This window comes from Rhincodon typus, chromosome 12 (genome assembly GCF_021869965.1).
Source record: "Rhincodon typus isolate 14 chromosome 12, sRhiTyp1.1, whole genome shotgun sequence".
NCBI lineage: Eukaryota > Metazoa > Chordata > Chondrichthyes > Orectolobiformes > Rhincodontidae > Rhincodon > Rhincodon typus.
In genome coordinates this window covers 43,878,618-43,901,345 of record NC_063343.1, presented here as the reverse complement: position 1 = coordinate 43,901,345, position 22,728 = coordinate 43,878,618, and the positions used below count along the sequence as shown (strand labels likewise).

General features: G+C 38.2%; 1 protein-coding gene across 5 annotated transcripts in view; it reads right to left on the bottom strand.

The window, feature by feature from the left end:
- Nucleotides 1–2,703: 2,703 nt before the first annotated feature.
- pitx1 (paired-like homeodomain 1) overlaps nt 2,704–22,728 on the bottom strand; it is a 46,474-nt gene continuing 26,449 nt past the window's right edge. For 3 of the 5 annotated variants that reach the window (XM_048603678.1, XM_020515386.2, XM_048603679.1), the window contains 3 exons: nt 6,943–7,092; nt 5,981–6,186; nt 2,704–3,971 (listed from right to left, as the gene is read on the bottom strand). In XM_048603678.1, the coding sequence (XP_048459635.1) occupies nt 3,423–3,971; nt 5,981–6,186; nt 6,943–7,092 (905 nt within the window). In that variant the 3' untranslated portion in view covers nt 2,704–3,422. Of the gene's footprint in view, nt 3,972–5,980; nt 6,187–6,942; nt 7,093–22,391; nt 22,434–22,728 lie in introns of all 5 variants that reach the window. The other 2 variants (XM_048603676.1, XM_048603677.1) reach the window with 1 other exon arrangement.

Sequence of the window (22,728 nt, the reverse complement as noted above, 5' to 3'; positions counted from 1 at the left end):
TGGAATCTACTCATAATTACGAACTCAATGAAAACAATTCATTGGCATTCGAGACAGTTGCTTCAACAGAAACATTTCACCTGCGTGTTCAGTTCACAGAGGTTACTGACAAAGAGCAGTAAAACTAATTCGACAGTTCCAAACGAATGGAGTAAAGAAAATAACTCAGGAGATATCATCGCCGACCTTTTTATGATCGCGCCCGCAACTGGAAGAAATCAAACTGCGATGTTATTGTGAATTTATAATTTATAGACACTTGGAGAAACCACTCGATCTTGTCAACACAAAGATGATCCCAGCGCATATTGAAAGATTAGCTGCACTGTCCTTGGGTCAACCTGTCGTTGTGAATGGTTGGAAGAATTACACTAAAGTGCCAGAAACACCGGTTGCGTATTGAATTTTCAAAACCCCCTTTTCCATTGAAAAATTTTCAACCCCGACTGACTGAAAAGATACCGTAAAGGGCTCAATAAATGGGCGCGCTGCAACCTATTTAACACTTCCAAACATTTCCCACTGTATCTCCTCTGTAAGGGAGATTTAATGCGTCTCTGCGCCAGTCTGACTTTACAAGGAAGTCAAATTCGGCTAAGAAATCCAGGATAGCGACTGGAAAGTGTAAACGCAGACCCCCGTCACTTTGCAAAACGCAGCGATGTGCAAACAACTGTAACGGCTGGAGAATGGATGAACACCTTCTGTAAAACTTACATACGAAGGAGTAGAACACGAAACAAAATGGAAAAAGTTACCAAATTAAAAACAAGTGACGTTTACCCCCACATTCTCAACGTTATAAATTGCCATATTATTTCGGGTGGGGTTTGGGGAAAGGGAACCGATACAACATAAGGTTATGTTACGTATAAGCACTCACCCCGACGTGCAGGCTGAGGTAAATCTCCTTCGGTTTGCCTTCTCCAAAGGCCTTTTAACAGAACAATTCGATCTGGCGCCGACTGTCAGTAATCCTTCACAGCTGCTTTGGAGTCTCCCACCACCAATACATCCCCCACCCCTTCATCCCACCACCCCATCCCCGCCCATAGACTTCATTTCTTAAACGTTTTCCTTTTAATCCTAAAACTGAAATTCAATCTCTTAAAAAAATCAGGTGCCTGGCCGCGGGGCGCTCGGGATTTATGCCACGCCTCTCCTCTCCCCCTTCCACCACCCTTTTTCTTTTAGCTTTGGTCAGTTTAAGGCTTGAACCTACTGGTAATAATCCCGATGTTGCTTTACCTGTAAGCCATTGTTAATGGGTTCACAGAAGCTCAGAAAGTGCCGCAGCAAATAACGGGGCGAGCCTTCCAATTGCAGTTGGTATGTGATTAGGAAGCTTAACAGAGGCTATTTGCAGACCTCCCTGGGTAACCCCCCTGCATCAGACAACACACAGTCTAATACATGTTCTTCTCAGCGTCAAACACCATATTTAAACAGTATTGCTTTACTCCAACCTCTCTGTCTATATTTATCATATATTTACTTTTACAATTTGGTGCTTAATTTGTGCTCTGTAATTTCGTATCTAATAATTCCGATCGGTTTTGCAAAATCAAGATTTTAAATAGACTTAAGAGGAATACTCAGGTTAATATTTCTCGATTGAATTAGAGTGATATATTCTGCAAAAAAAAACCTCCAGCCGACCAGCTAATTAAATGGTCAGGTTAATTTAGAAACGATTTTCAGGAAAAATTCTAATGCATTATTTTTTTGGCCTCAAGACTAATGAAGAAACCCAACAGAATGGATATAGGTTTGGGTATGGGGCATTTTCTAATAAATTACTTCAATTGAACTGTTTGGACGTTAAACTTTGCACGAGTTAAAATTTGACATCGATGAATGGGGCAAAACAAATCATTTCTCTGCATCAACACGACACTCGAACCATATCCTTTGAAAGAAAAATCCGTTAAGACTAAATTGCATGCAGCGTCCCATTATTATTTACAATGTCCACACGAATAACCTGCATTTCTGATACTAGAATATGGGGTTTAAATAATATTTCAATGTCACCTTCAGCATGCCGAATCTTCATTGCATCCGAGTACATGATTTTCCTATCTTAGACTCACCAGGATTCCAATTTCTGCTGGGCCTAGTAAGTTAACTCATCTCCTGAACCGAAAAATAACTCCCTGCTGGAATTTTTCCTTTTCATCTGTTTTCATTTTTTTTAAGCTTTCCTGGGACATTTGATGATGGCGAGAGGTATGGCCACTAGATTTCTAAAAGCATCACATTTGTTTGTGATTGGACTCGCTCTTAGTCGGTCACGGCTTTATATTCACACATTTGCAAATTCGTATCGTTTTCCAAAGGCTTGCGGGCGTCGAAATATTTGAAAGCTCCCTCCTTACAAAATGTGATACAAGATTACAACTAGGGCCGTGAAATTTATAAATAGAATACATGTACAAAGTGCAATCTGCGCCCATCGATCACCACGGTTAGAATAGAAATAGCTTAATAGCTTACTGACATGCACACCCCCCCCAAAAAAAAACCCGAATCAAGAAGATTTGAATGACTATGACTATAGACTGCAGGCAACTCTTTGAGCTAGAACTTGCTAATATAGCATTTTACTTGTTCTGAGCGATGAGGTTGGTGGGTAGGGAGAGAAATCAATTAACCCAAGTAATTTTCTTTTAAATGTTTTCAAATTTTATTACAGCAATCTACACTGTACAACCCTGCTTCCGAGATGCCACCAGAAAAAGAAATCGACCGTCATTTTGGACAGTGACCCTAAGTGAAAAAAACAGTAAAGATAATTCAGCCTTGAAAACACATATAGATACTATTTATACTCTCCGTTGCTTTTTTAAAAAAAAATGTCAATCCATTCAAAAGCCATTCTAGGTTAAAAACAATCGATTTGTAGCATGCTTTTTTTAAAAAAAAGAAATCGAGTTATTTTCATTTTTGGGCGAAATAATCGCAGTGTAGAGGTAGCTTTTTTTTCTTGCTGCGGAGTTAAAAATGGAAGTAATTTCGAACATTCCTTCATCTGGGGTACAGCAATAGACATGCATCCTTTTTGTTTGTTTAAATCTTTTTAAAACTTTATATTTTCAATGTATTGCAATGTTTAACAATAATATAATTGATTTCTATATATACACAAATCCACTTTCGATTGTTCAGTAATGAGTAAACTTAAGCTTAGAAAATCTGTCAAGGATACCGAACTACAGCACCCAACTGAATATTTTTTTTAAAAAAATCGCACTCAAGTTCTTGCAATTAAATATGTTTTTTTTAAATTGGACAGAATTGTGGTTGATATCCAGGAGAGTGGCAACCCGCATACGCCATTAACATGTTGCAATGAAATCCTGTTTAGTGGAGTTTTACTTCCTTTCTGTGAGATTGAATGAAACGTCCAGTTATTTTGCATATTACACGGGTCTGTCCACTGCATATTGACATGCATTAAGACTGGACCCTGGATTCTGCAAACTGCTGTATCCAAAACCGCTATGCTGTTTAGGTTTCAGTCTGAGACCAGCAAGTCCAGGGTTACAACTGTCCCGGTAAACGTAAGGAGGAGCCGGCGATGCATATGGACAGGCAGCCGAAGACATGGCTGAATTGAGAGAGGAGCTGTTGAGATTATTAATGTTACTGAGGCTCGACCCTGGCATTCCTGGCACAGCCGAATGCACCATAGTGGACTGCATTGTCATGGAGGAGATGGTGCTTGGAGCAGAGAACATGGATTGAGAAGACAGTGGGTTCATGGAGCTGAGAAATGGAAAGCTTTTGGATGACAGTGGGCCTGGGGCCAGGCTTTTGGCCGCCCAGTTGTTGTAGCTGTAGCCGGCGTACATGTCATCGTAAGGCTGCATCAGGCCGTTAAACTGCGGCATAAATCCATTTTTACACAGATCCACCTGCTGGTTGCGTTCCCTCTTTCTCCATTTTGCTCGGCGATTCTTAAACCAAACCTATGGAAGAAGGTAACGGCCAGAGAGAATTAAAACCAAAACCACTATGCGGCATCCATTTATACTGCGCGAGGATGTCTCCCGTACAAAGCAGCGAACAACTGCAAACTAGTTCTGTTACCTAGAATTGCCGAAATTGCAGAAAGTAATCACAAAGACTTTGGAAATTCAGTTTCAAATTGTTTGAGCAGAGATTTTAAACGCATTCACAGCATCTCTTTATATGATCATGTTATGGTCGCGTGGTATTAGTGTGGACGCTCCAGATTAAGAAATTGTACAGACTGTGACTATCAAATTGTAGTTTTGATCGGGTTAAATCTGTCAATTTGAAACCTTTCGTGATATTAATAGATGCGAACTGATTGTCGTTTATTTCTGTGCAATTCGACATTCCATTCAATGTACTTTTAACATTTTAAAATAAAAGTCTACCATACGTTTGGTTTTCATTCTCATTTCTTGTTTAGAAAGATCTCTTTAGAAAGGCATGTACATTGCTGCCTGTGATCTGATCTGATCATAGATCGAGTTTATTCTGATAAGTAACTAAATGATTGATTCTGGATTTCACTAAAAACGATTTAATAAGCATTCTGAAAAAAAAAGTCCATTATCTCATCTGAAATCTTCTGCCTGGTCGGTTGATTTTGTTTTACTCCTCTGAAAGGAGGGCACTGTAGGTTCATAGATATTATTTTTCCATTAGCTAATATTGCTAAAAACGATGCACGACTGAGAAAGTTACGTTTGTTTCGTGAACAAAATTAATTTTCCCCAAAATAAAATTATATGTAAAACACAATGATTTCTTTTTACTGACAATCGCCTGACGGGACAAAATAACCTTAGAGTCCCAACTGGCGAAACAGTCTATTTACTTCAGTTACAATCACATTTCCTTATCTAAATGAGATAAGAGCAAAACTACACGACCAACAGAGGCTCTTGAGCCATTGAACGATAGTGTTTTCCATGAATGTCGTTGTAAAGTGCATTAATGTAGAAATTACACGAATGGCTACAGAACTCTTTTTAATCTACTTTGGTGTTCTGTTATTATTACTAAAAGAAATGACATTCAATTTAAGGGGATAATTGGCAGTTGAGGGCTTGTTGTAAGATTTCGTAATAGCAGGGTTACCTCAAATTAGAACAAAAAAATTGTCTAACTTTACTGCTTGGAAAAGACTAGACAATGGGGTTATTGTCAGTATTTCGCGGGAAAACACACTGCGAAATATATAGGTGCTCATTACCTGCGTTCTAACACAGTTTGTTTCTCTGGTAATGACTGGAACTGCCGTGAGCAATATTTTTGGTTTTTAGGAATATATATTTATATATCTAAAGCAGTACTTTCTTTTATCTATCTATAGAGCTGACACGGCAAATGTCTCGAATACATTAAAACTTGTCTGGTTACCAGTCAACAGTGTTCTCAGGGGCAAACATACCAGTTTATTTAAAGAAAAAATCCATTATGTGATCATTTCATGCGGTTTCTGATGAAGTATCAGTGCCTATTGAACTTCACCGCCCGAGTTTTCGATAACACGCGCTTTGAGATCTCAGAGAGCTTACTCTGATTAAATATTCTTCATCAATCCTCGGGATCTTACTGGAATTCGAATCCAGGTCCAGAGACAGGAAACACTTTAAACCCTTCCTTCATTATACATGAAGCAATTTGCTCAGATTTCTCTATTTTATCTGGGACCATGGCAAGGTGAATGTCCGTACTTCTAAAATAACTACTGGCCTAGCACTTTTAATCTTATTAGCGTTATTTCACCGAATGTTATGATGTGCCATTCTCAAGAGACAATGCGATATTTGGTCGACATATCAAACCGTATATCAATGACTTAACATTTTAATTACAGCCTGGACAACGCATGGTTATCGTGAAGTTTAATTCTTTAGTTGCGCATGCTCATCATAATATCATAGCGTTCTGTCAATGTTTTCTTTAAACAAAGGAAAGCGAAGAGATTAAGAATACTCACTCTAACCCTGGCCTCAGTGAGGTTCGTCCAAACAGCGATCTCTTCTCTCATTGACATGTCTGGGTACCGGTTCCTTTGGAACGTGGCTTCCAGCTCCTGAAGTTGCTGGCTGGTAAAATGAGTCCTCTGTCGCCTTTGCCTTTTCTTTTTGGATGGATCATCTGTACTGCAATCTTCTGATTTGTCCTGCATCGATTTTTCTTTATCTGCAAAACACAAACACAGATATGCAACATTTGCAATCACCACAACTCGATCAGAACCTGATTTGTTTCAAATGTGATAGAATGTGTTAAAGGAGACAGTGATCGAATGGCATCAAAATACAAGCAGCGAGCCATCAGTAAAAGGTCATTCTTTGCAGACATGTGGAAATGCCAGTGTTATTATCAAGATTGGATTGTTTAATGCTCACTATTTCACCTGCAATTGTTTCATTGCACGCGGATTGCTTCCAGGAAGAAAACACTCCGTTAAGCCTGTCCGTTTGGTGCTTGGTTACGGTTAATTTGTCCCCCTGACAGTTCAGAGCGGAAAACGTGGCCGCCTTTTACTGTAGCACTCAACTTTCTCTGGCAAACCAACAGGGCAACACGGAAACCTGTTTCATTCTGTTACTCTTGTCAACAAACTGCACCAGACATTAACGTCTAATATTAACAGAATACAATATGTTTCTACGATACAGCTTTTAGCGCGTAATTGTGAGCTTTTCTCGCATTTGAGTGCAATGAGCAGAACGAAGATCAGTTGAATAGTTTCACGGAAGTCTGGCTTTCACTTCTAAGTTTAAATTTGCTAGTTTTATTCCTTTCACTTCGACGTAAAGACAAAAAAAGGAACAAAAAAAAAACTCAGTGGCTGGCTGTATTCCAGAGATTTAGTATTACAGAGGGTCACAAGTTCACTTTCTCCCTGTTGGAGCACTGTACCAAACCTCAGGAACTCGGTGCAACCATTACCTGCTGCTTCCGTCTCCGAGGAGTCGCTAGCCGTGTTTTCTAACCGCTCCCTGCTTTCAGCCGACCTCAGCAAAGGGAAACTCGAAGCAGCCATGTCGCAAGGAACCTGGGGTCTTCCGCTTTCAGCTAGTTGCTCCACATTCATGGCACCTTTAAAAACAGTTCACCGTTCTTTTACTATTTCATTGATCATTCCGTTTTTATTTAAATCCATACGACAGCAACCGTATGTTCAGGTCAAATACACATGTATATGTCTCGATCAGTGAAACATGATGCCTTTTTTTAAAAGGCAGACTATGTGCTTCAGCCGCACATATGCAGGCTGTGTAGATTGCGTTCAGGAGGCAGAAGTTGGATTTGTTCACAGTGCAGAGGGCAGGAATGAGCCGCCTGGATAAGGTGGTGGAGCTGATATAGAACTCCTCCCCCCAGCCAGCAGATTCCTCCTAGTTTTCGCTCATGAGTCACCACCCACAAAACATCAAAATCGACTGAGCTAATGTGGGGAAAGCTCCCAGAGTCGGCTAAATTACCAAATTCACCTGAACCGTGCCCGTTAAATAAGCTCAATTGTAAAGTGACGGAAACGAGATTTCTTTCTAAATTCAATAAAGCAACAGCTCGGCACTCATTACAACTCGATATCAAAGACCGTGCTGTAAAAGTGACCCCAAAATATTTCATAATTCTTGAAACATTTCATTTTTTCATTTGTTGTATGCCCGATTAATGCACAATGTGCACACAATCAATGCATTATAAATAACGTAATACAAACATTCCTAGAATTAAAATAATAAAATAATGACTGTCCTTATTCTGATTGTAAATTACTTCTGCAGTAAAAGAAAAGTTAAAAGAAATAATTCAGGACGTGGCTGCCCCATTTTGTCATTCTAAAGTGGGGACCACTTCAGATAAGATAAAATGTACACAGGCAACATTTTGAATTTGTTTCTTTATTCTGCCTTTCAAGCTTCTACTTTCTCTGTATACCAATATCACACATGTGGCTCCATGAAAAAGTTAAAAGAAAAGTAAAAGAAATAATTCACATTTGGATTGAATGAGGATTTGTGTGGATGACACATCGAATTGCGGCTCAATTAAAGAAATTATACAAAAGGCATACAAAAAAGTTACTTTTCCAACGAGAAAATTTGTTTGGCTTCCCCTACAAGGATAGTGATACATCGAAACAGAATTGCGTAGTGGTATACTTCGGACTTGGATCCTGTTCTAGTTTTCCAGAGGGTCAGAGGAGTTAGATGGAAAGTAGCTCTAGCTGTGAAGCTGAATATACTCATAACATTCACACGTATAAACAATTTATGCTCCCACAGTTTGGAGCCACATGTGTGACATTGGTATACAGAGAAAGTAGACAGCTTAAAAGGCAGAATAAAGAAACAAATTCAAAATGTTGCCTGTGTACATTTTATCTTATCTGAAGTGGTCCCCACTTTAGAATGACAAAATGGGGCAGCCACGTTCTGTGCAAAGATCTGCGTGATTGACGTAGGTAGCTGTAATTAAAGCAAACAATGACATTGGTAAAGATCTTTCAACGAGGACGGAGTAGTTTGTCAAAGTTTTGAATGCAATACATTCGACATGCCCAATATTGCTGCCATTATTTGGAACATTACTCAGTATGGAATTAAGAAAAACTGACGAGGGGTTGGCATTGTATTGGATATTTAAAAGCCTAGCTTGGATTCTCTGTGTTTTTCCTTGGCTTCGTATGATTTCTTTTAAGAAAAGCTCTACAATTGAGCCGTATCATAACCATGACCACCGACGTTAATTCTAGTGTTATGAATCATATTACTGAAAAATATTTAATTTTGCCTTTAAAAACTACTAAACGCAACTATTTCAAATTCTGTTTCCATTACGCAAAATTTAGTGACTCAATTCCATAACATTAACTCTTAGAAACATAGATAATATTTATTACATGGGATTACAGTGTGGTTCTGGCACGTTACTGATTGTTCTGGGATCATTTGAATGCAAAGTTCCATTTGAGAGAAATCACCGTTCACGAAATATGAAACTAAAACTAATTCTCTTTTCATGAGAAATATCTGTTGAATATGTTATAATTGGTTAATAAATGTTTAATTTATTCGTGGTGACATCATAAAGGAGTGACTTTATGTGCGTTTAACACGTTTTATGTAATTTTATTCGTTTTGCACAAATAAAAAATGTAAAATGCACATTTTCATTATGATGTTGAGAACCTACAATTGAATATATGAATTAAGCCTAAAATATTCAGACTCTATAATGAGGAACACTGGTGTCCAAATAAAATGCAGTTTTCAGACTTTCTAAATGTTAAAATGTGAAAATGTTTTAATGCTGGCGACAAAATTAAGATGACAGAAAATATTAAATTTGGAAATTAATTTAGATATTAGCATGGTGCCACCTTTTACATTGGATGTTAACCTGGCATGCCATCTCAGGTGGATTTAAAAATCTAGGTTCCAATTTGAAGAAACTGGTGATTTTCCATGATGTCTTGTGAATATTATTAAAAATGTTAAACTGTAATTTAATGTATTGCTGTTTGTGGATCTTTTCTAAATAAGTAAGTCAGCTGCTGTATATCTATACAGTCCTACAGTGACTTTGTCAGCTGTGAAACAATGAGGTAACATGAGGTTATGACAGGTGCCAGGTAAACACAGCCCCATCATTCCTTATTGTTTGATTTTACTAATATTTTAGTGCAATATGGGGGAGGGAGGAGATTGACGTTTGTAAGCAAATAATATTTAGGTTCAGAGACATTTTCACAGTACAAAACAATATTTTTAGCTAAACCAAAAGTCAAATGGAAAATTGTATAAGTCAACAGACCCAGAACCAATAGAAAATATGTTTGGCAAAAAAAAACTTATCGCAGAGTGAGCTAAAGTAGGCTAACAATTTGACAGAAGTAAAAACCAGGGATTGAAACTAACTAGAAAAATTACATGAAATTTCATTTGTCACCACACAGAAAGAGAATAATTGATGGACTGTGAAGGTAGATTCATAAACAGAAATCAAAATGGCAAATTATTTCAGAATAAATAATATTTTTAAAAAATAATAGTAATTATATATTGATTGCTGTGTCACCTAAAATGTTGACTGTGTAATCTTGTACAAGTTGTAATCACTGCACATAATATTTATTCCATGAATGTTTAATTGTTGCACACAGATATCTACTTTATATTTGAATGAACTAAAAAAATGTATTAAAGCTTAATGTGGTCAATTTGATCAATAATAGTGTGGTATCTACACATGACATCAGTATTTATTAATGTCACAAATAGCACAAAATAAACTATTGCACACATATGAGAGCTAAATCACCAGGATTAATACAGCAGGTCAGACATTATTTCATTACTATGGCTATTCTGAATAAGATTCATAATGCATAGTCTAAATATGTAAAATGTAATGAATTTACATAATAGCAAAGAGATATTCAAATAGTTTTACACTGGATTCATCGTAATATCTCAAATAAACTACACTGGACATAATATCTTCACAAATGTAAACTAACCTTTTCCTCTCTTGTGAGAACAAAAGACACGGCAAACAGGAAATCATATATTTTATGACTGTTATACTTCATGATCCATATGGATTGCATAAAGTATACTAAAAATTAAATTGCACTATTTAAAAAAATGCTTAATATTAAAGCATTAAGTATTGACATGAATATGCCATAAAGCAGATTAATTAATCTTGTTTCAGAGATAGTAGGAACTGCAGATGCTGGAGAATCTGAGATAACAAGGTTTAGAGCTGGACGAACACAGCAGGCCAAGCAGCTGGTCTAGGCCCGAAACGTCAGTTTTCCTGCTCTTCTGATGCTGCTTCTCCTGCTGTGTTCATCCAGCTCTACACCTTGTTATCTCTTAATTAATCTTGTGATAGGATAATGTTTATAAAAGACTGAAGAACATCATAAACTCACTCGTATATCTCCAAGTATTACAATTAGTAATTTATTAATTTCTCCCTATTTATCAATGCAGCCATTTTAAAAAGAGATGCTCATGGCGCTTGTGACTCAATTTATCTCAAGAATGGCAAAAGTTAAGAAATAAAAAAGTTTTATGGTTATCAAATATCAATAAAAAAATGCCATTTTTCATTTAAAAATTACTTCAGAACATGATCCCTAAAACCTATAAAGGACAAAATAGAAGTATTATGACATATAATGTCAGGAAAATGTATTCTTTTTACACTGTCAACATTCCATGGAAAAAATTATTATAGAAATGAAGTACAAGGTTTAGTTCTCAACACCAAGAATATAGCAAATAATACAGTAATAGGAATAACAGCTAGCAGACTCTTAATTTTATTTTATTCATCAAAGTACAAGGAAATACCACAATGGAAATGCCTATAGTCTTTTTCATATTGATAACTCATGTGGCATGCATATTTTTTTAAAAAACCTTAAAACACACATATCTATTATTAAGGCTAAGTGTTTCCAAAGTTTGACTCTGTTGACTGTGGGAAGATTATTAAGAAATATTGCATTAAGTTGTGTGGTATTGCCAATAAGCAATTTGAATAATGTATATTACCCTTTGCAGCATTTTCCCCACTCAGTTCAATCACTGCCAATCGTTATTTTTTATTTTTATAGAATTATTTTTCCTATACATTTCCTGACAGGTCATCTAACTATTATCAAATTATATATAACACGTGCTATTGTTATGTGGAGTTGGAAAGACATATTGCTTATTCAATTTTTGATTCTAGGTAGTTTTAAGGAAGAAATGATAAATGTGTGAGTGCATATATACATGAAGGAGAAAGCGATTGTATCATAATTGTGTAGGTTTCAGATCAATAAACAATAATCAAATTCCCAATGCAGTCAAATTCTGATAATTCGACACAACATATCTGTCTCTCTTCTCCTCAAAAACTTAACCAATTAAAGTTACAATGAGAAAGAATTGAAAATTACTGTATTTTAGAACAATTACTTTGTTAACACAATAGCTGTAGTCATGTTTCTGTAAGTGATTGTGTTTAATGCAATTCTACAGGAAACAGGATGTATAAAGTATGCATACTATCTCCCTAAATGGTGCACCTTCAATAATAAAGAGAATGAAAATCCATAAAAAAGGCTTAATATTTCCCCTCTAATGTTCTATCTTTTATCTTGATATTGAGAGCACATGCTACAACATAGATCCAAAGAGAACAGTACTGCTCCAGAATCTCAACAAACTGACTTTTCTTCATATGTGCTGAGGCAGAGATGATGTTTTAATTAACATTTCCAGTCAGGCATCAGTAAAACACAATTAATGTCTAATGAACAGAGGAGGCTATTAGTCTATATGGGTTATTCACTACAAACCAATGCCATTGCATTACACTGTCCTCATAATTCTGTATCTTCCTGGCTTCAAACATGATCTAATTTTCCCTTAAAAAAATGCAAGAGTCTCTGACTCAGCCATTTCTATGACAAAGCATTCCACATTTTAAGTATCCTCTGTACAAAGCCATGTATCTTGCCATGCTTGTTCACTCTTGCTAAAAAAGTGCAAATAGACATTTGATAGTTGCATTATTGAAAATAGCAGCTTGCAACTTTTAAAGGCAGTTGCCTACTGTGTTTGTATACTAAATTGTACAAAGATATTGCAGAATTACAGGAAATGTACTCCCGAGTTAATTAAGAAGGAGTTCTTAAATGTACATACTTCTTGAAATAAAAATGAGCAATATTAAGAAAGATTTTAGATAATAAAACATTCCACAAACCTATGTTAGTTATTATCCAATATGCAATATCCATTGATGGCAAAGGAATGAGCTATCTAATGGAAGCAGGTTCGCCATTATTTGCCCAGGCTGTTACATATGAGTAATAAATGTATTCTTGCCAATGCTACTGCAGCCCAGGACAAATAAATTAATACTGTATTGATTGTGATTACTCCTGACTCCTTAATCAGAAGATAATCATTTTTATTCATGCTGTCAAAACCATGATATTTTAAAAAACCTCTATCAGGATCTAGTGTACTGATCAAATCTTCACCGTCTTCATTCAACAAGACTGAGGCCAAGAACCCTTCTCATTCCAGCAAAGATCAGTTAGTTTTGCACCGACTAGCAGCTGGCTTTGGGACTTTCTTGGTGTTTTTGGCTCAGTCCCATTTCAAATAGTACATTTACTGACTGAACACGGTTTCAGTGATTTTGTCCCCTGAATATAAAACGCTGATAGCGTTTTACAGAGTATAGTTCAATCAACGCTCATGAGCTTCCACAAACTAAATTAAGAAAAAAATTCTGAAGCATAGTTAGTGCACATGAAAGACGAGCTGCAACATAACTGTTACAACCTTGCCATTAAACTGTATCTAACTTCGTTCGTAGTTCTTACTTTTAGATATATTTTGGTATTTCCCATAAAACAGTTTCAGACCCAGATGGGTTTTAATCTGTAGCGGTTTATCCCGGGTGCATGCCTGTGGCCCCGTGACTCTTCCCAACGTCTCACAATGCTCCAAGGAAACAGCAGTACTTTAAAAAAAAATCAAGCTCGTTAAACAAAAAAACGGTGCAAATCAATGTATGATAACTGCATTATTGAAAATAGGTGGATTGTAATTTTGAAATGCAGTTGCACACTGTGTTTGCAGACTAAATCGTAAAAGTTATTGCAAAGTTATGGGACATGCCTTCCTTAGTTAACTGAGAGAGGGTTCTTAAAGATGAGAAATAATTGCAGCTAGAAATACAAAGAACAATATTAAGGCGGTAGTTTTAATTTTCGTTGACCTTCAAGGGATGCATTATCTCAAAGAAATTGTACATTTGTGGATCAGATTTCTATGCGGACCAAGCCTAGCAGTAAACTACAACGAATCAGACAGTATTCCATGCAAAGAAATTACCAGATGGACAGTGCCTTCATTGTGTTATACTTCAGAATGCCCCTAATTACTTAGCTAAAAAGTTGATGCTGCATCAATCTGAATTATGCTGGGATCAACATTGTTCCAGACTGAAGCTGGACATATTATCAGATCATAAGCACTTTAATTCGCCACTCATTTTAGATAGGAAAGCCTTAACTAAAGGTACATTTCATCCTATCAGTTACTTTCTCTACCTACATCAGCAAACACGTTGCCTACCATGCGAATGGATGTTAAACAACGTAACCAGAATACTGTCTAGTTTAAAAGGAGCAGGATGGAGACCTTCCGTGACTGAGAATTAATTGCACTACGACTGATAGAATATTTTGTATTTAATGATGTGGTATATCTGATGAACTATATTCGGGAAACCTCACTCCCTGCTGCTGCTATCCTGAACATCTTTTCACTTTTCACCCGCCTTTGCCGAATTACTTCTCGCACTTTCTTCCTTCCAAATTGTCATTAAAAGATTTACCAGTTGCATTTTCAACAGACCTTTAAACTGGCTACTGAAACCTTTGCGCATTTTCTTTAAATAATGTATCTTTAAATTTATAAGGTGGGAGTTCAGCTTCCGAACAAGCGACCATCTGTATATCTCAGAAATGGAGCGTTCGAGGCTGAGTTTGATGGGACATTACGGAGAGAAGGGAGCAGACTTCAGACAATTGGGAAAGCCGAGAGAGCAAAAGGGAATGAACTGGGAAGGTTATGTACATTAAAGGAGATATTCCCTTTCCCCATCACAATCCCTCCTCTTCCTAAAACAAATGTCTCGGTGACCATAAGATGTGTTCTGCACCCTGCGAACAGCAACAAGGAGCGCGATCCTGTAGTTTACGACGATATTTGACCCCTCGGTCTGGAAAACCAGGGAGTCAAATTAATCTAAATCCTTAAATGAGGGTTGAAACAGCGAAAAACATAAATGGGTAAATGATGCAGTAATTTTCTTGTTAGGTTCGCTGCGAGATTGTTTTGCTGCTTATTTCCTTCGACGTTGGAGTGATCCAGATAAATAGGAAAATGTGGTCCCGGCTCTCAATTACAAAACATGTCGTTAGTTGGCCTTGAAGGGATTTAGCGAGGCATTGACACTTGAGCATCAGAGAGGAGACAGAAGAATATAGTGGCGCGATACAAGAGATGATCAGCCCAGAATTTCTTCAACAACATTCCGAATTTTTGTTTAAACCGTGTGCCGAAATGGTGGGTGGTGAAGAAGCGGATATTTTCATATGTATGTTGCGACGTTTTAAGAAGTTAGAAGAAATCAAATAAAAGCATCAACTGGAAGCCGTCCTCCCACCCCCCCCCTCCCCAGTCCAGCATATGCTTGAGTTGGACAAACACGTAAACCTTTGTTTTATGCATTTCAGTAGTTTCAGTGCATCGTTCAATTAATATTGTCGAGGCATTTTCGGCAATGATAGCCGTTACATAAATAAGCAGCTTAGCAAGTAAAACAAAATCTTTTGAGGCCGTTTCCACCCATCAGTTGGCACCAGCTTCAAAATAGTAAGGACCATGTAAAAGATTAACATTAATACATTGAGATTGAGCATTCGACATATTAATTTGACAAATGGAATAATTCAGTTAGATGAAGATTAATGGACTGGCATCCAATAAGGAGCCAGATTTCAACGAGAAATTTCACTTGCAGCAAAATTAATGGGACCGCTGATTAATATGAAGAAACACGATTGATATTATTGATTAGTGCGTTTAACTTGGAGATTTTATTTTGCAAATAACACCTTTGAGGTCTGCTTTCATCTGAAGAGGTCTCAACTCCCTGAGCGCTTCTGCCTGTTTTTTTGTCCCTCTCTTGTCTCTGCTCGTGTAAAGCCTTACTTAAATCCTTACTCGACCATACTTTTGACCATCTGCTGTAATATTGCTGTATGTAATATTGATCAAATGATAATGTGGCTTAGTGTCAAATGTTGTTTGATAACACTCCCGCCGAAACGAAAAGCTTCGGGGTGTTTGCATGTTAAGGGCACTGCACAAATACAAGTTGTTGTTGTGTAGTATGGATTTAATTTCAGTGCATAAGTTACACAATGAGTTGCAGATAAGTTTTAACCTTTAACTCGAGCATCTTACACTGGTAGATACCGATCTGTTTTCTTGGGCTCAGATTTGTCAAATCAGGGCCATTTTTTGGTTTGTGGGAGAGGAGATGGAGACACAGATATACAGTTCATCATCTCCTCACAATCTGGGGCCACCTGATCTGTCCCTTATGGGAAGCGCAAAAATTACAGTTATTTTAGCACTTAATGTAGAGAAAAGGGAAATATCAAAGATACGGTTTTACTTAACAGCCATCTCAAAATGCATAAATTTCGTCTGTTATATTAAATAATCCAAAATCTTTCAGATGCTTTGGGTGAACGAGCGGTTTTCCGGTTTATGGAGACAAATAATATTTATCCCTGCCTTACAGGAGAAGAAAAAGTCTCCAGAATTGAAGAAATGGCTGCAATTCGAAACATTTCTTGTTTGCGAAATTCTGTTTTGCTTTCTTTTTAAATGTCCCAATTTCAGATAAGTCCTAGTCGTTAGAAATTAATTTTATCTTTTTTTGCTAGCGAATAGCTATGTCTGGTTCATCTCAAGGCTTGATGAAATATTAAAATCGTACTTTTTTTTCTTAAGGCATCAAGAGGTAAGCAAATAGGCTTCGGTGATTAACTTCGACAGTAATGTCACGGATTTTTTCAAACGTCCTTGTACGCTTAGCTCTCAACATAACAGCCATGTTTCATATACTCAGTCAAAGTGGGAAACATTTTAGCAGAAGTGTTGTCGGTAGGTGTGCTGGCAGAAATGTATTATCATAATATCATGTCACAATTATTTTAAGGAAGAGAATGTGTAGCAAAACGGATGTTGTTCAACGATCTTGGCATTTTCATACAGGGTTTCTGGCTGTCATTCAAGCGCACAATGTTCAAACGGTCAAGCTCGTTATAACTGTACGACTTGTTTGTGTTATGTTCTTTTTCAACTAGAACACGCTCAGTAGGTAAAAATTGTGCTGCTATCGTCCATGAGCTCTCTCGTTTTTCTGCTATCAAATATAGACAGGTCTCCACGGAATAGTTTATTATGTTAGTTTCGATTTTCTGGAATTTTGTACCGAGATATCAGGGAGAAGTTGTGTTCGGGTCTTCTTATAAATTGTTGTACGCCTTTGAAAGATGTAAGAAGTTGCCTTTTTAAAATGCACCTTGCATTCTTCTGTGAGTTTTAATTTCAGTAGGAAACAACCAGTTTACATGGAGGTCCATTGGTTTATTCCCTTAAAAATGACAAGCAGTTTCCTGTTCCAGGCATGGGGTCAATCTTAAACAATCTTTCTCAGTATGTTATTTTCTTTAAATGCCAAGACAGAGAAGGCTGGGTTGGGGATCTGATTGAGGATTACAGAGTTCTGAGGGGAATGGACAGGATGGATAGATCCTCCTTGCTAGAGGTGTCAATAGCCAAAGGAGACAGTTTTAAGGAAAGTGACAGGAGGCTGAAAGGAGATTTGAGTGAAAAAATCACCCAGAAAGTTTTGGATATGTGGAAGTCACTTCCTAATGGAGTAGTAGAAGGGAGAACCCTTAAGACAGTTAATAACCATTTAGATGAGCATTTGAAATGCCAGAGCATACCAGATTATGGGTCTAGTGCTGGACAATGAGATTTGATGATTGATGACGCGGACAAGATGGGCCGAAGGGTCTTTTTCTGGAGTAAAAACTCTGTGACTCTCATATAGTTCAATATGCAGTAATGCTTTCCTGTGTTTAAGTAACGGCAGTGCCAATGCTGTGTCTGTCCTGAATTATTAATGATCTGGTTTCTGTTGAAACTTGGATCACGTGTTGGTCTACAATCTTTTCAGTCTGAATTTCAAAGACAAGGAACTCGCGACTTACTATTCAGGAAGTAGGTCAGCTCCCAAACTGCTAACGGTAACTATTACTCTTTCTCTTGGCTCCAGCAGTGATCTTAGATCCCAACGATCAGACCCACATCGACTGATCAATTAAATTTTGGAATGGTGCCTCTAATATTTGACAACTTCAGAAGAGATTTCATGTAAGAATTTATTAAGCTGTAGTTTGCATTTGACTTTTGGTATCAAATCATTGAGTCAGTCATACTTCTATTTAGATAAATGTCTAGTTTTTCTTTTATGCATGTTTTTCTTTATAGATGGGAAGTTTATTGCACAACATTATTTTCAGAAGTTGACATGTGTGTGGTTGGCTTTGCTTAGGTAGCTCGCTTGGGAATTGTGCTGATGAGATTTCAGAAAACTAACGTTGCAAAATTTGTACTGGGGCACTGTTTGGGTGTTGTTTGGGGACCAACATGGCACCTACACATTGTGTACACACTGCTAGGGTGTTTGCACTGGATGCATTCTCAATAAGGATAACCTCTGGTGCACCGCAAATGGCAGTCAGAAGTACTGAATGCAGAGGAAGCAGATAATATGCAATGTTGCTTTGATGCTCAGGATTCAATTTTGATGCTGTAATGCTAATGCCCTCTGAATCTCACTCAGTTGAACACTTATTCAACAGCAGGAAGTTCTCCAAATCTTCCCATGCTGTGTCCGACCACAATCATCACTACAGCAAAGGGTCATCAGTGGTTTATTTTCTAGTTGCCGGTTAATGTCATTTGATTGATGCTTTCCATTCTTTCTTAAATCCACAGGGTGTTGTATGGCAGGGACTTAGGGAAATATCGTTGAGTTCAAGTTTTTAGCATTAACCAGCTGCTCACAGACGTAGGTATCATAAATGTAGACATTTCCCTAATAGCACAGCACAATTTGGAGGTGAACAGAGGCCGCACAGAGCTGGAGGAGTAGAATGTCTCTCAACAAGAGCCAACAATCAACTGTTGTGTTCAGGGAGAACTTTTCTGACATGAACTTCAGTGAGAAATCATCTTCACAAATGGCCCCTCTAATTTCCTTTTATTGCACAAAGTCTATTCATTTGAATGCCTGGGACCCCACATGTGCTATTATAAGCAGAACAACAATGGGCAATGGACATGATAACTTATGGGATGCTGCATGGTCATGCATTCATGCAGCTTGCAGGAAACATGGGTTCTCACTGACATTTAGCATATTCTGCAGCCAGAACTGCAACCACAGAGCAATTCAAGAATTGCACTACCAATGGCTGTGAAGGTAATTGCAGTGACTAAATCTTTTGCTTATGGCTTTGTTCAGGCTGAAATTGAAGACATTTGCAATATGACATCCATTCTTGCATCAGGGAGATCATTGGCATGCTCTATTCATTGAAGTCCAATGAGATCTTGTTTTCATTTGCCAGACCAAAGCCAGTGGTATAAATATGCAACTTCACAAAGATTGCAGGTGTCTCTATGGTTCAGGGTGCAGTACCTGTGAGCATATCACTTTGAAGACACTGCATGTCAATCCTGCTATGTTCCAGAAGGGTTTCCAATCTCCCAACATCCAGTTGATGTGCTAAGATTAGTAGACAATCATGGATCAATGCCTTGTGTCCAGTCAGTAGCCATGATGACTCTATTCCACAGCAATCCACTATGCTACCTTTATTTGAGCTATTATGCAAACCATGCCTTTTGTGTGACAATATCCATCAATTGCATAGCTCATAACTCTGGTACACAAACATATCCACAGCATGCAAACAACAAACTCTATGCTAGCATATAAAATGTTATCAACCAGACCACTAATGTAAGAACTGTGTGATTTTACTTTTGTGTTTTTAAAAACTGAAATAAGAAAGGTTTAAAAAATCAGTGTTTGAAATGGTGGCTGTATGAAAGCACTTAATCTGACAAACATGCCAAATATCATGTAAACAACTGAACAAATAGTAATTAAAATTTGAGTTGCAGCTGATTTGGAGCTGAGAGGGTGTACAGATGTAGCTTTTGGTGGAAACAAGAAGTTGATTGGTCTGTGGACAAGTGACCAGTTATCAATGACAGAGACAGAAGTTGCTGGAAAAGCTCAGTAGGTCTGGCAGCATCTGTGAAGAAAAAATCAGAGTTAACGTTCCGAGTCCGGTAACCCTTCCTCAGAACTGATGGCAGCAAGGAAAATGTTGGTTTATTTGCAGAAGATAGGGAGAGGGAAGGGGTTTTCCTAGCTACTATCAGTTCGAGGATGGGGTTTTCCTAGCTACTATCAGTTCTGAGGAAAGGTCACCTGACCCGATATGTTAACTCTGACTTTTTCTTCACAGATGTTGCTAGACCAGCTGAGATTTTCCAGTGACTTCTGTTTTTGTTTGTGATTTACAGCATCCACAGTTCTTTCGCTTTTATCAATGACAGAGACTTTTTTGCCTACGAATAACTGTTGATTGGTTCTCAAATAATTGAACAGTTCAGAGCTGGGGAAAAAGAAGTTACAGAGAGAGAGGGAGGGAGAAGTGTTCAGTTCTTCCCCAGTCTGTGAGTGATCTTTCTGTTCTCTGCTGTCAAGCTAACTTTAAAACGAAAAAAAACATTATATCCTTTCTACAGCAGATGTTGTACACTGTGACTTTTAACTGATAAGCCAGGGACCTTTGATAAGTGAACCAGCCACTTTGTATCTCTTACCAACCAGTAGAAACATCCAGAGAAAGATGAGTGAAGGAATGGGCAAGCCAGAAGAAACACAATAAGGATCAACCTAGCAACCAAACTTGGGAACAAAAGCTATTGTTTTCTTGACTGCTTTCCCCTCTGCCAAATAACATATTTTCCCTGTCTGTCTGTCTGTGTGTGTGCATGTGTGTGTGGCTGTGTTAGGGGGAGATTGTATGGGGATTAGAGGTTTAATAAGTAGTGTCATATGCCAACAGTTTATAACTTCTTATTTGTCGCTAGAGTCTAATTACTTGTCATAAATAGTCATTCTTGTTTAGTACAGAAACCCAGCCTGCATTTTCTATCAACCTGGGTCTGAAAGTCAGATAAATTGTGGAACTTTGTGTACATTATAAAAGCTTTAATTTTTGTGAGGACTCTGGGAATAATGGGTCTCAATTTCCAGCGCACTATCCCAGTGAGCCATAATGCTAGCATGCAGAATATAGCTCCTGCCACCTGAAATACTCTGGAGGAGCCCTGCAGTAATTTGTAGAGCAGGATTAAAGAATCGTTTTGATTTGCTGCGTGATATATTTGTACAAACCCATGTGGGTCCTTCTGAAAGCTGCTACATCAAATTTATCCAAATTCTCGAGCAGCAGATCCTATATGTGACCTTGCTCCTTATCCTGCCACAGGCAACTCTTGCCATGTGTGTCACGATGTGCAGATCCTGCTTCCATGCTATCCTTTAAATAATGCACAATGTCAGTCTGATCTGGTGGTTTTGAGTGTGAAATTTAATGAGAATACTATGTCTTCATTACCATTGTCATCTTGAAGTATTTCCACTGCATGACTAGTTTTAACTTTTTGGGATCTGAGAAGAGAAAGTTACGAGAAAAAGGCAGAGTTCTGAGGGGCATAGACAGGATAGATAGAGTAGATAGATATCCCTTTACCATAGGGGTTAAAGGCAGAAAGGCACCTGCCGTTTAAATACAGTGGCCTCAAGAGCAGGTGAACAGCTGGGAATTCTGTGGAGTAGCTCAGTTCATGACTCTCCACTGCCAGTCCAACATCAACAAGATGCAAGTCAGGAGTGCAATCTACTTGCTTGGATGAATGCTACTTCTACAACAACAAGATGCTGCGTGCCATCTAGGACAAAGCAGCCTGTTTGTTTGCCACCCCATCTGCTATCTTAAACATTTACTTCCTCCACCACCAATGCACCATGGGAGCAGTGTGTACCATATAGAAGATGCACTTCTACAGTTTTCCAAGTCTGGTTTGACAGCTCCTTCCAAAGCCATGATCTCTAGAAGGACAAGGGCAGAAGATTGATGTTAGCACCACTAGTTGCAAGATTCTCTCCAAGCCACACATCATCCTGACTTGGGAGTAGTTTGCCATGCCTTCAGTGTCATTGGGTCAAAATCCTGGAGCTCCCTCCCTGACAGCACTGTGGCTGTACCCACCCCATGTGGGCTGCAGTAGTTTGAGGTGGCGGTTCACCACCACCTTCTCAAGGGCAATTATAAATGGACAAAGATTGCTGCCTAATCGATAAGACTTATCCTGTCAGAAAATACAAAGAAAGTTAATCTTGGAGGGGACAGGATGGGGTGTAAGGTGAGACATACACTCCTATACCATCTGCAACATGAAAAGAGTGTGACAGAGTTGAGAAGTGAAAATAAAGATCAGGTGCAAGGATAGCATCATCATCCATAGTTTCAGCCCCACCACTGGCCACAGGAATCAACATCTCAATAATGGCCAGCACCATCACCTTCGTGGGGAAAAGGGTATTCAGTTGTGCCTGTCCCTTACCTTTTGTTAAATTTCTTGGCTTCTGTTGTGCACCATTGTGTTCTGCAAGACAAGGACATGTGGCAATGAGTGTTATACAGCCTGTTTTGTTGATGTGGCTGTCATAGATGGGTAGCTGACAGTGTGTGCAAGTTGTGAAGTGTAGGCATGTGTCTTTCATCAGTGATAACAAGATGTAGAGCTGGATGAACACAGCAGGCCAAGCAGCATCAGAGTAGCAGGAAAGCTGATGTTTTGGGTCTAGACCCTTCTTCAGACCCTTCTTTTTCTGAAGAAGGGTCTAGACCCGTAACGTCAGCTTTCCTGCTCCTCTGATGCTGCTTGGCCTGCTGTGTTC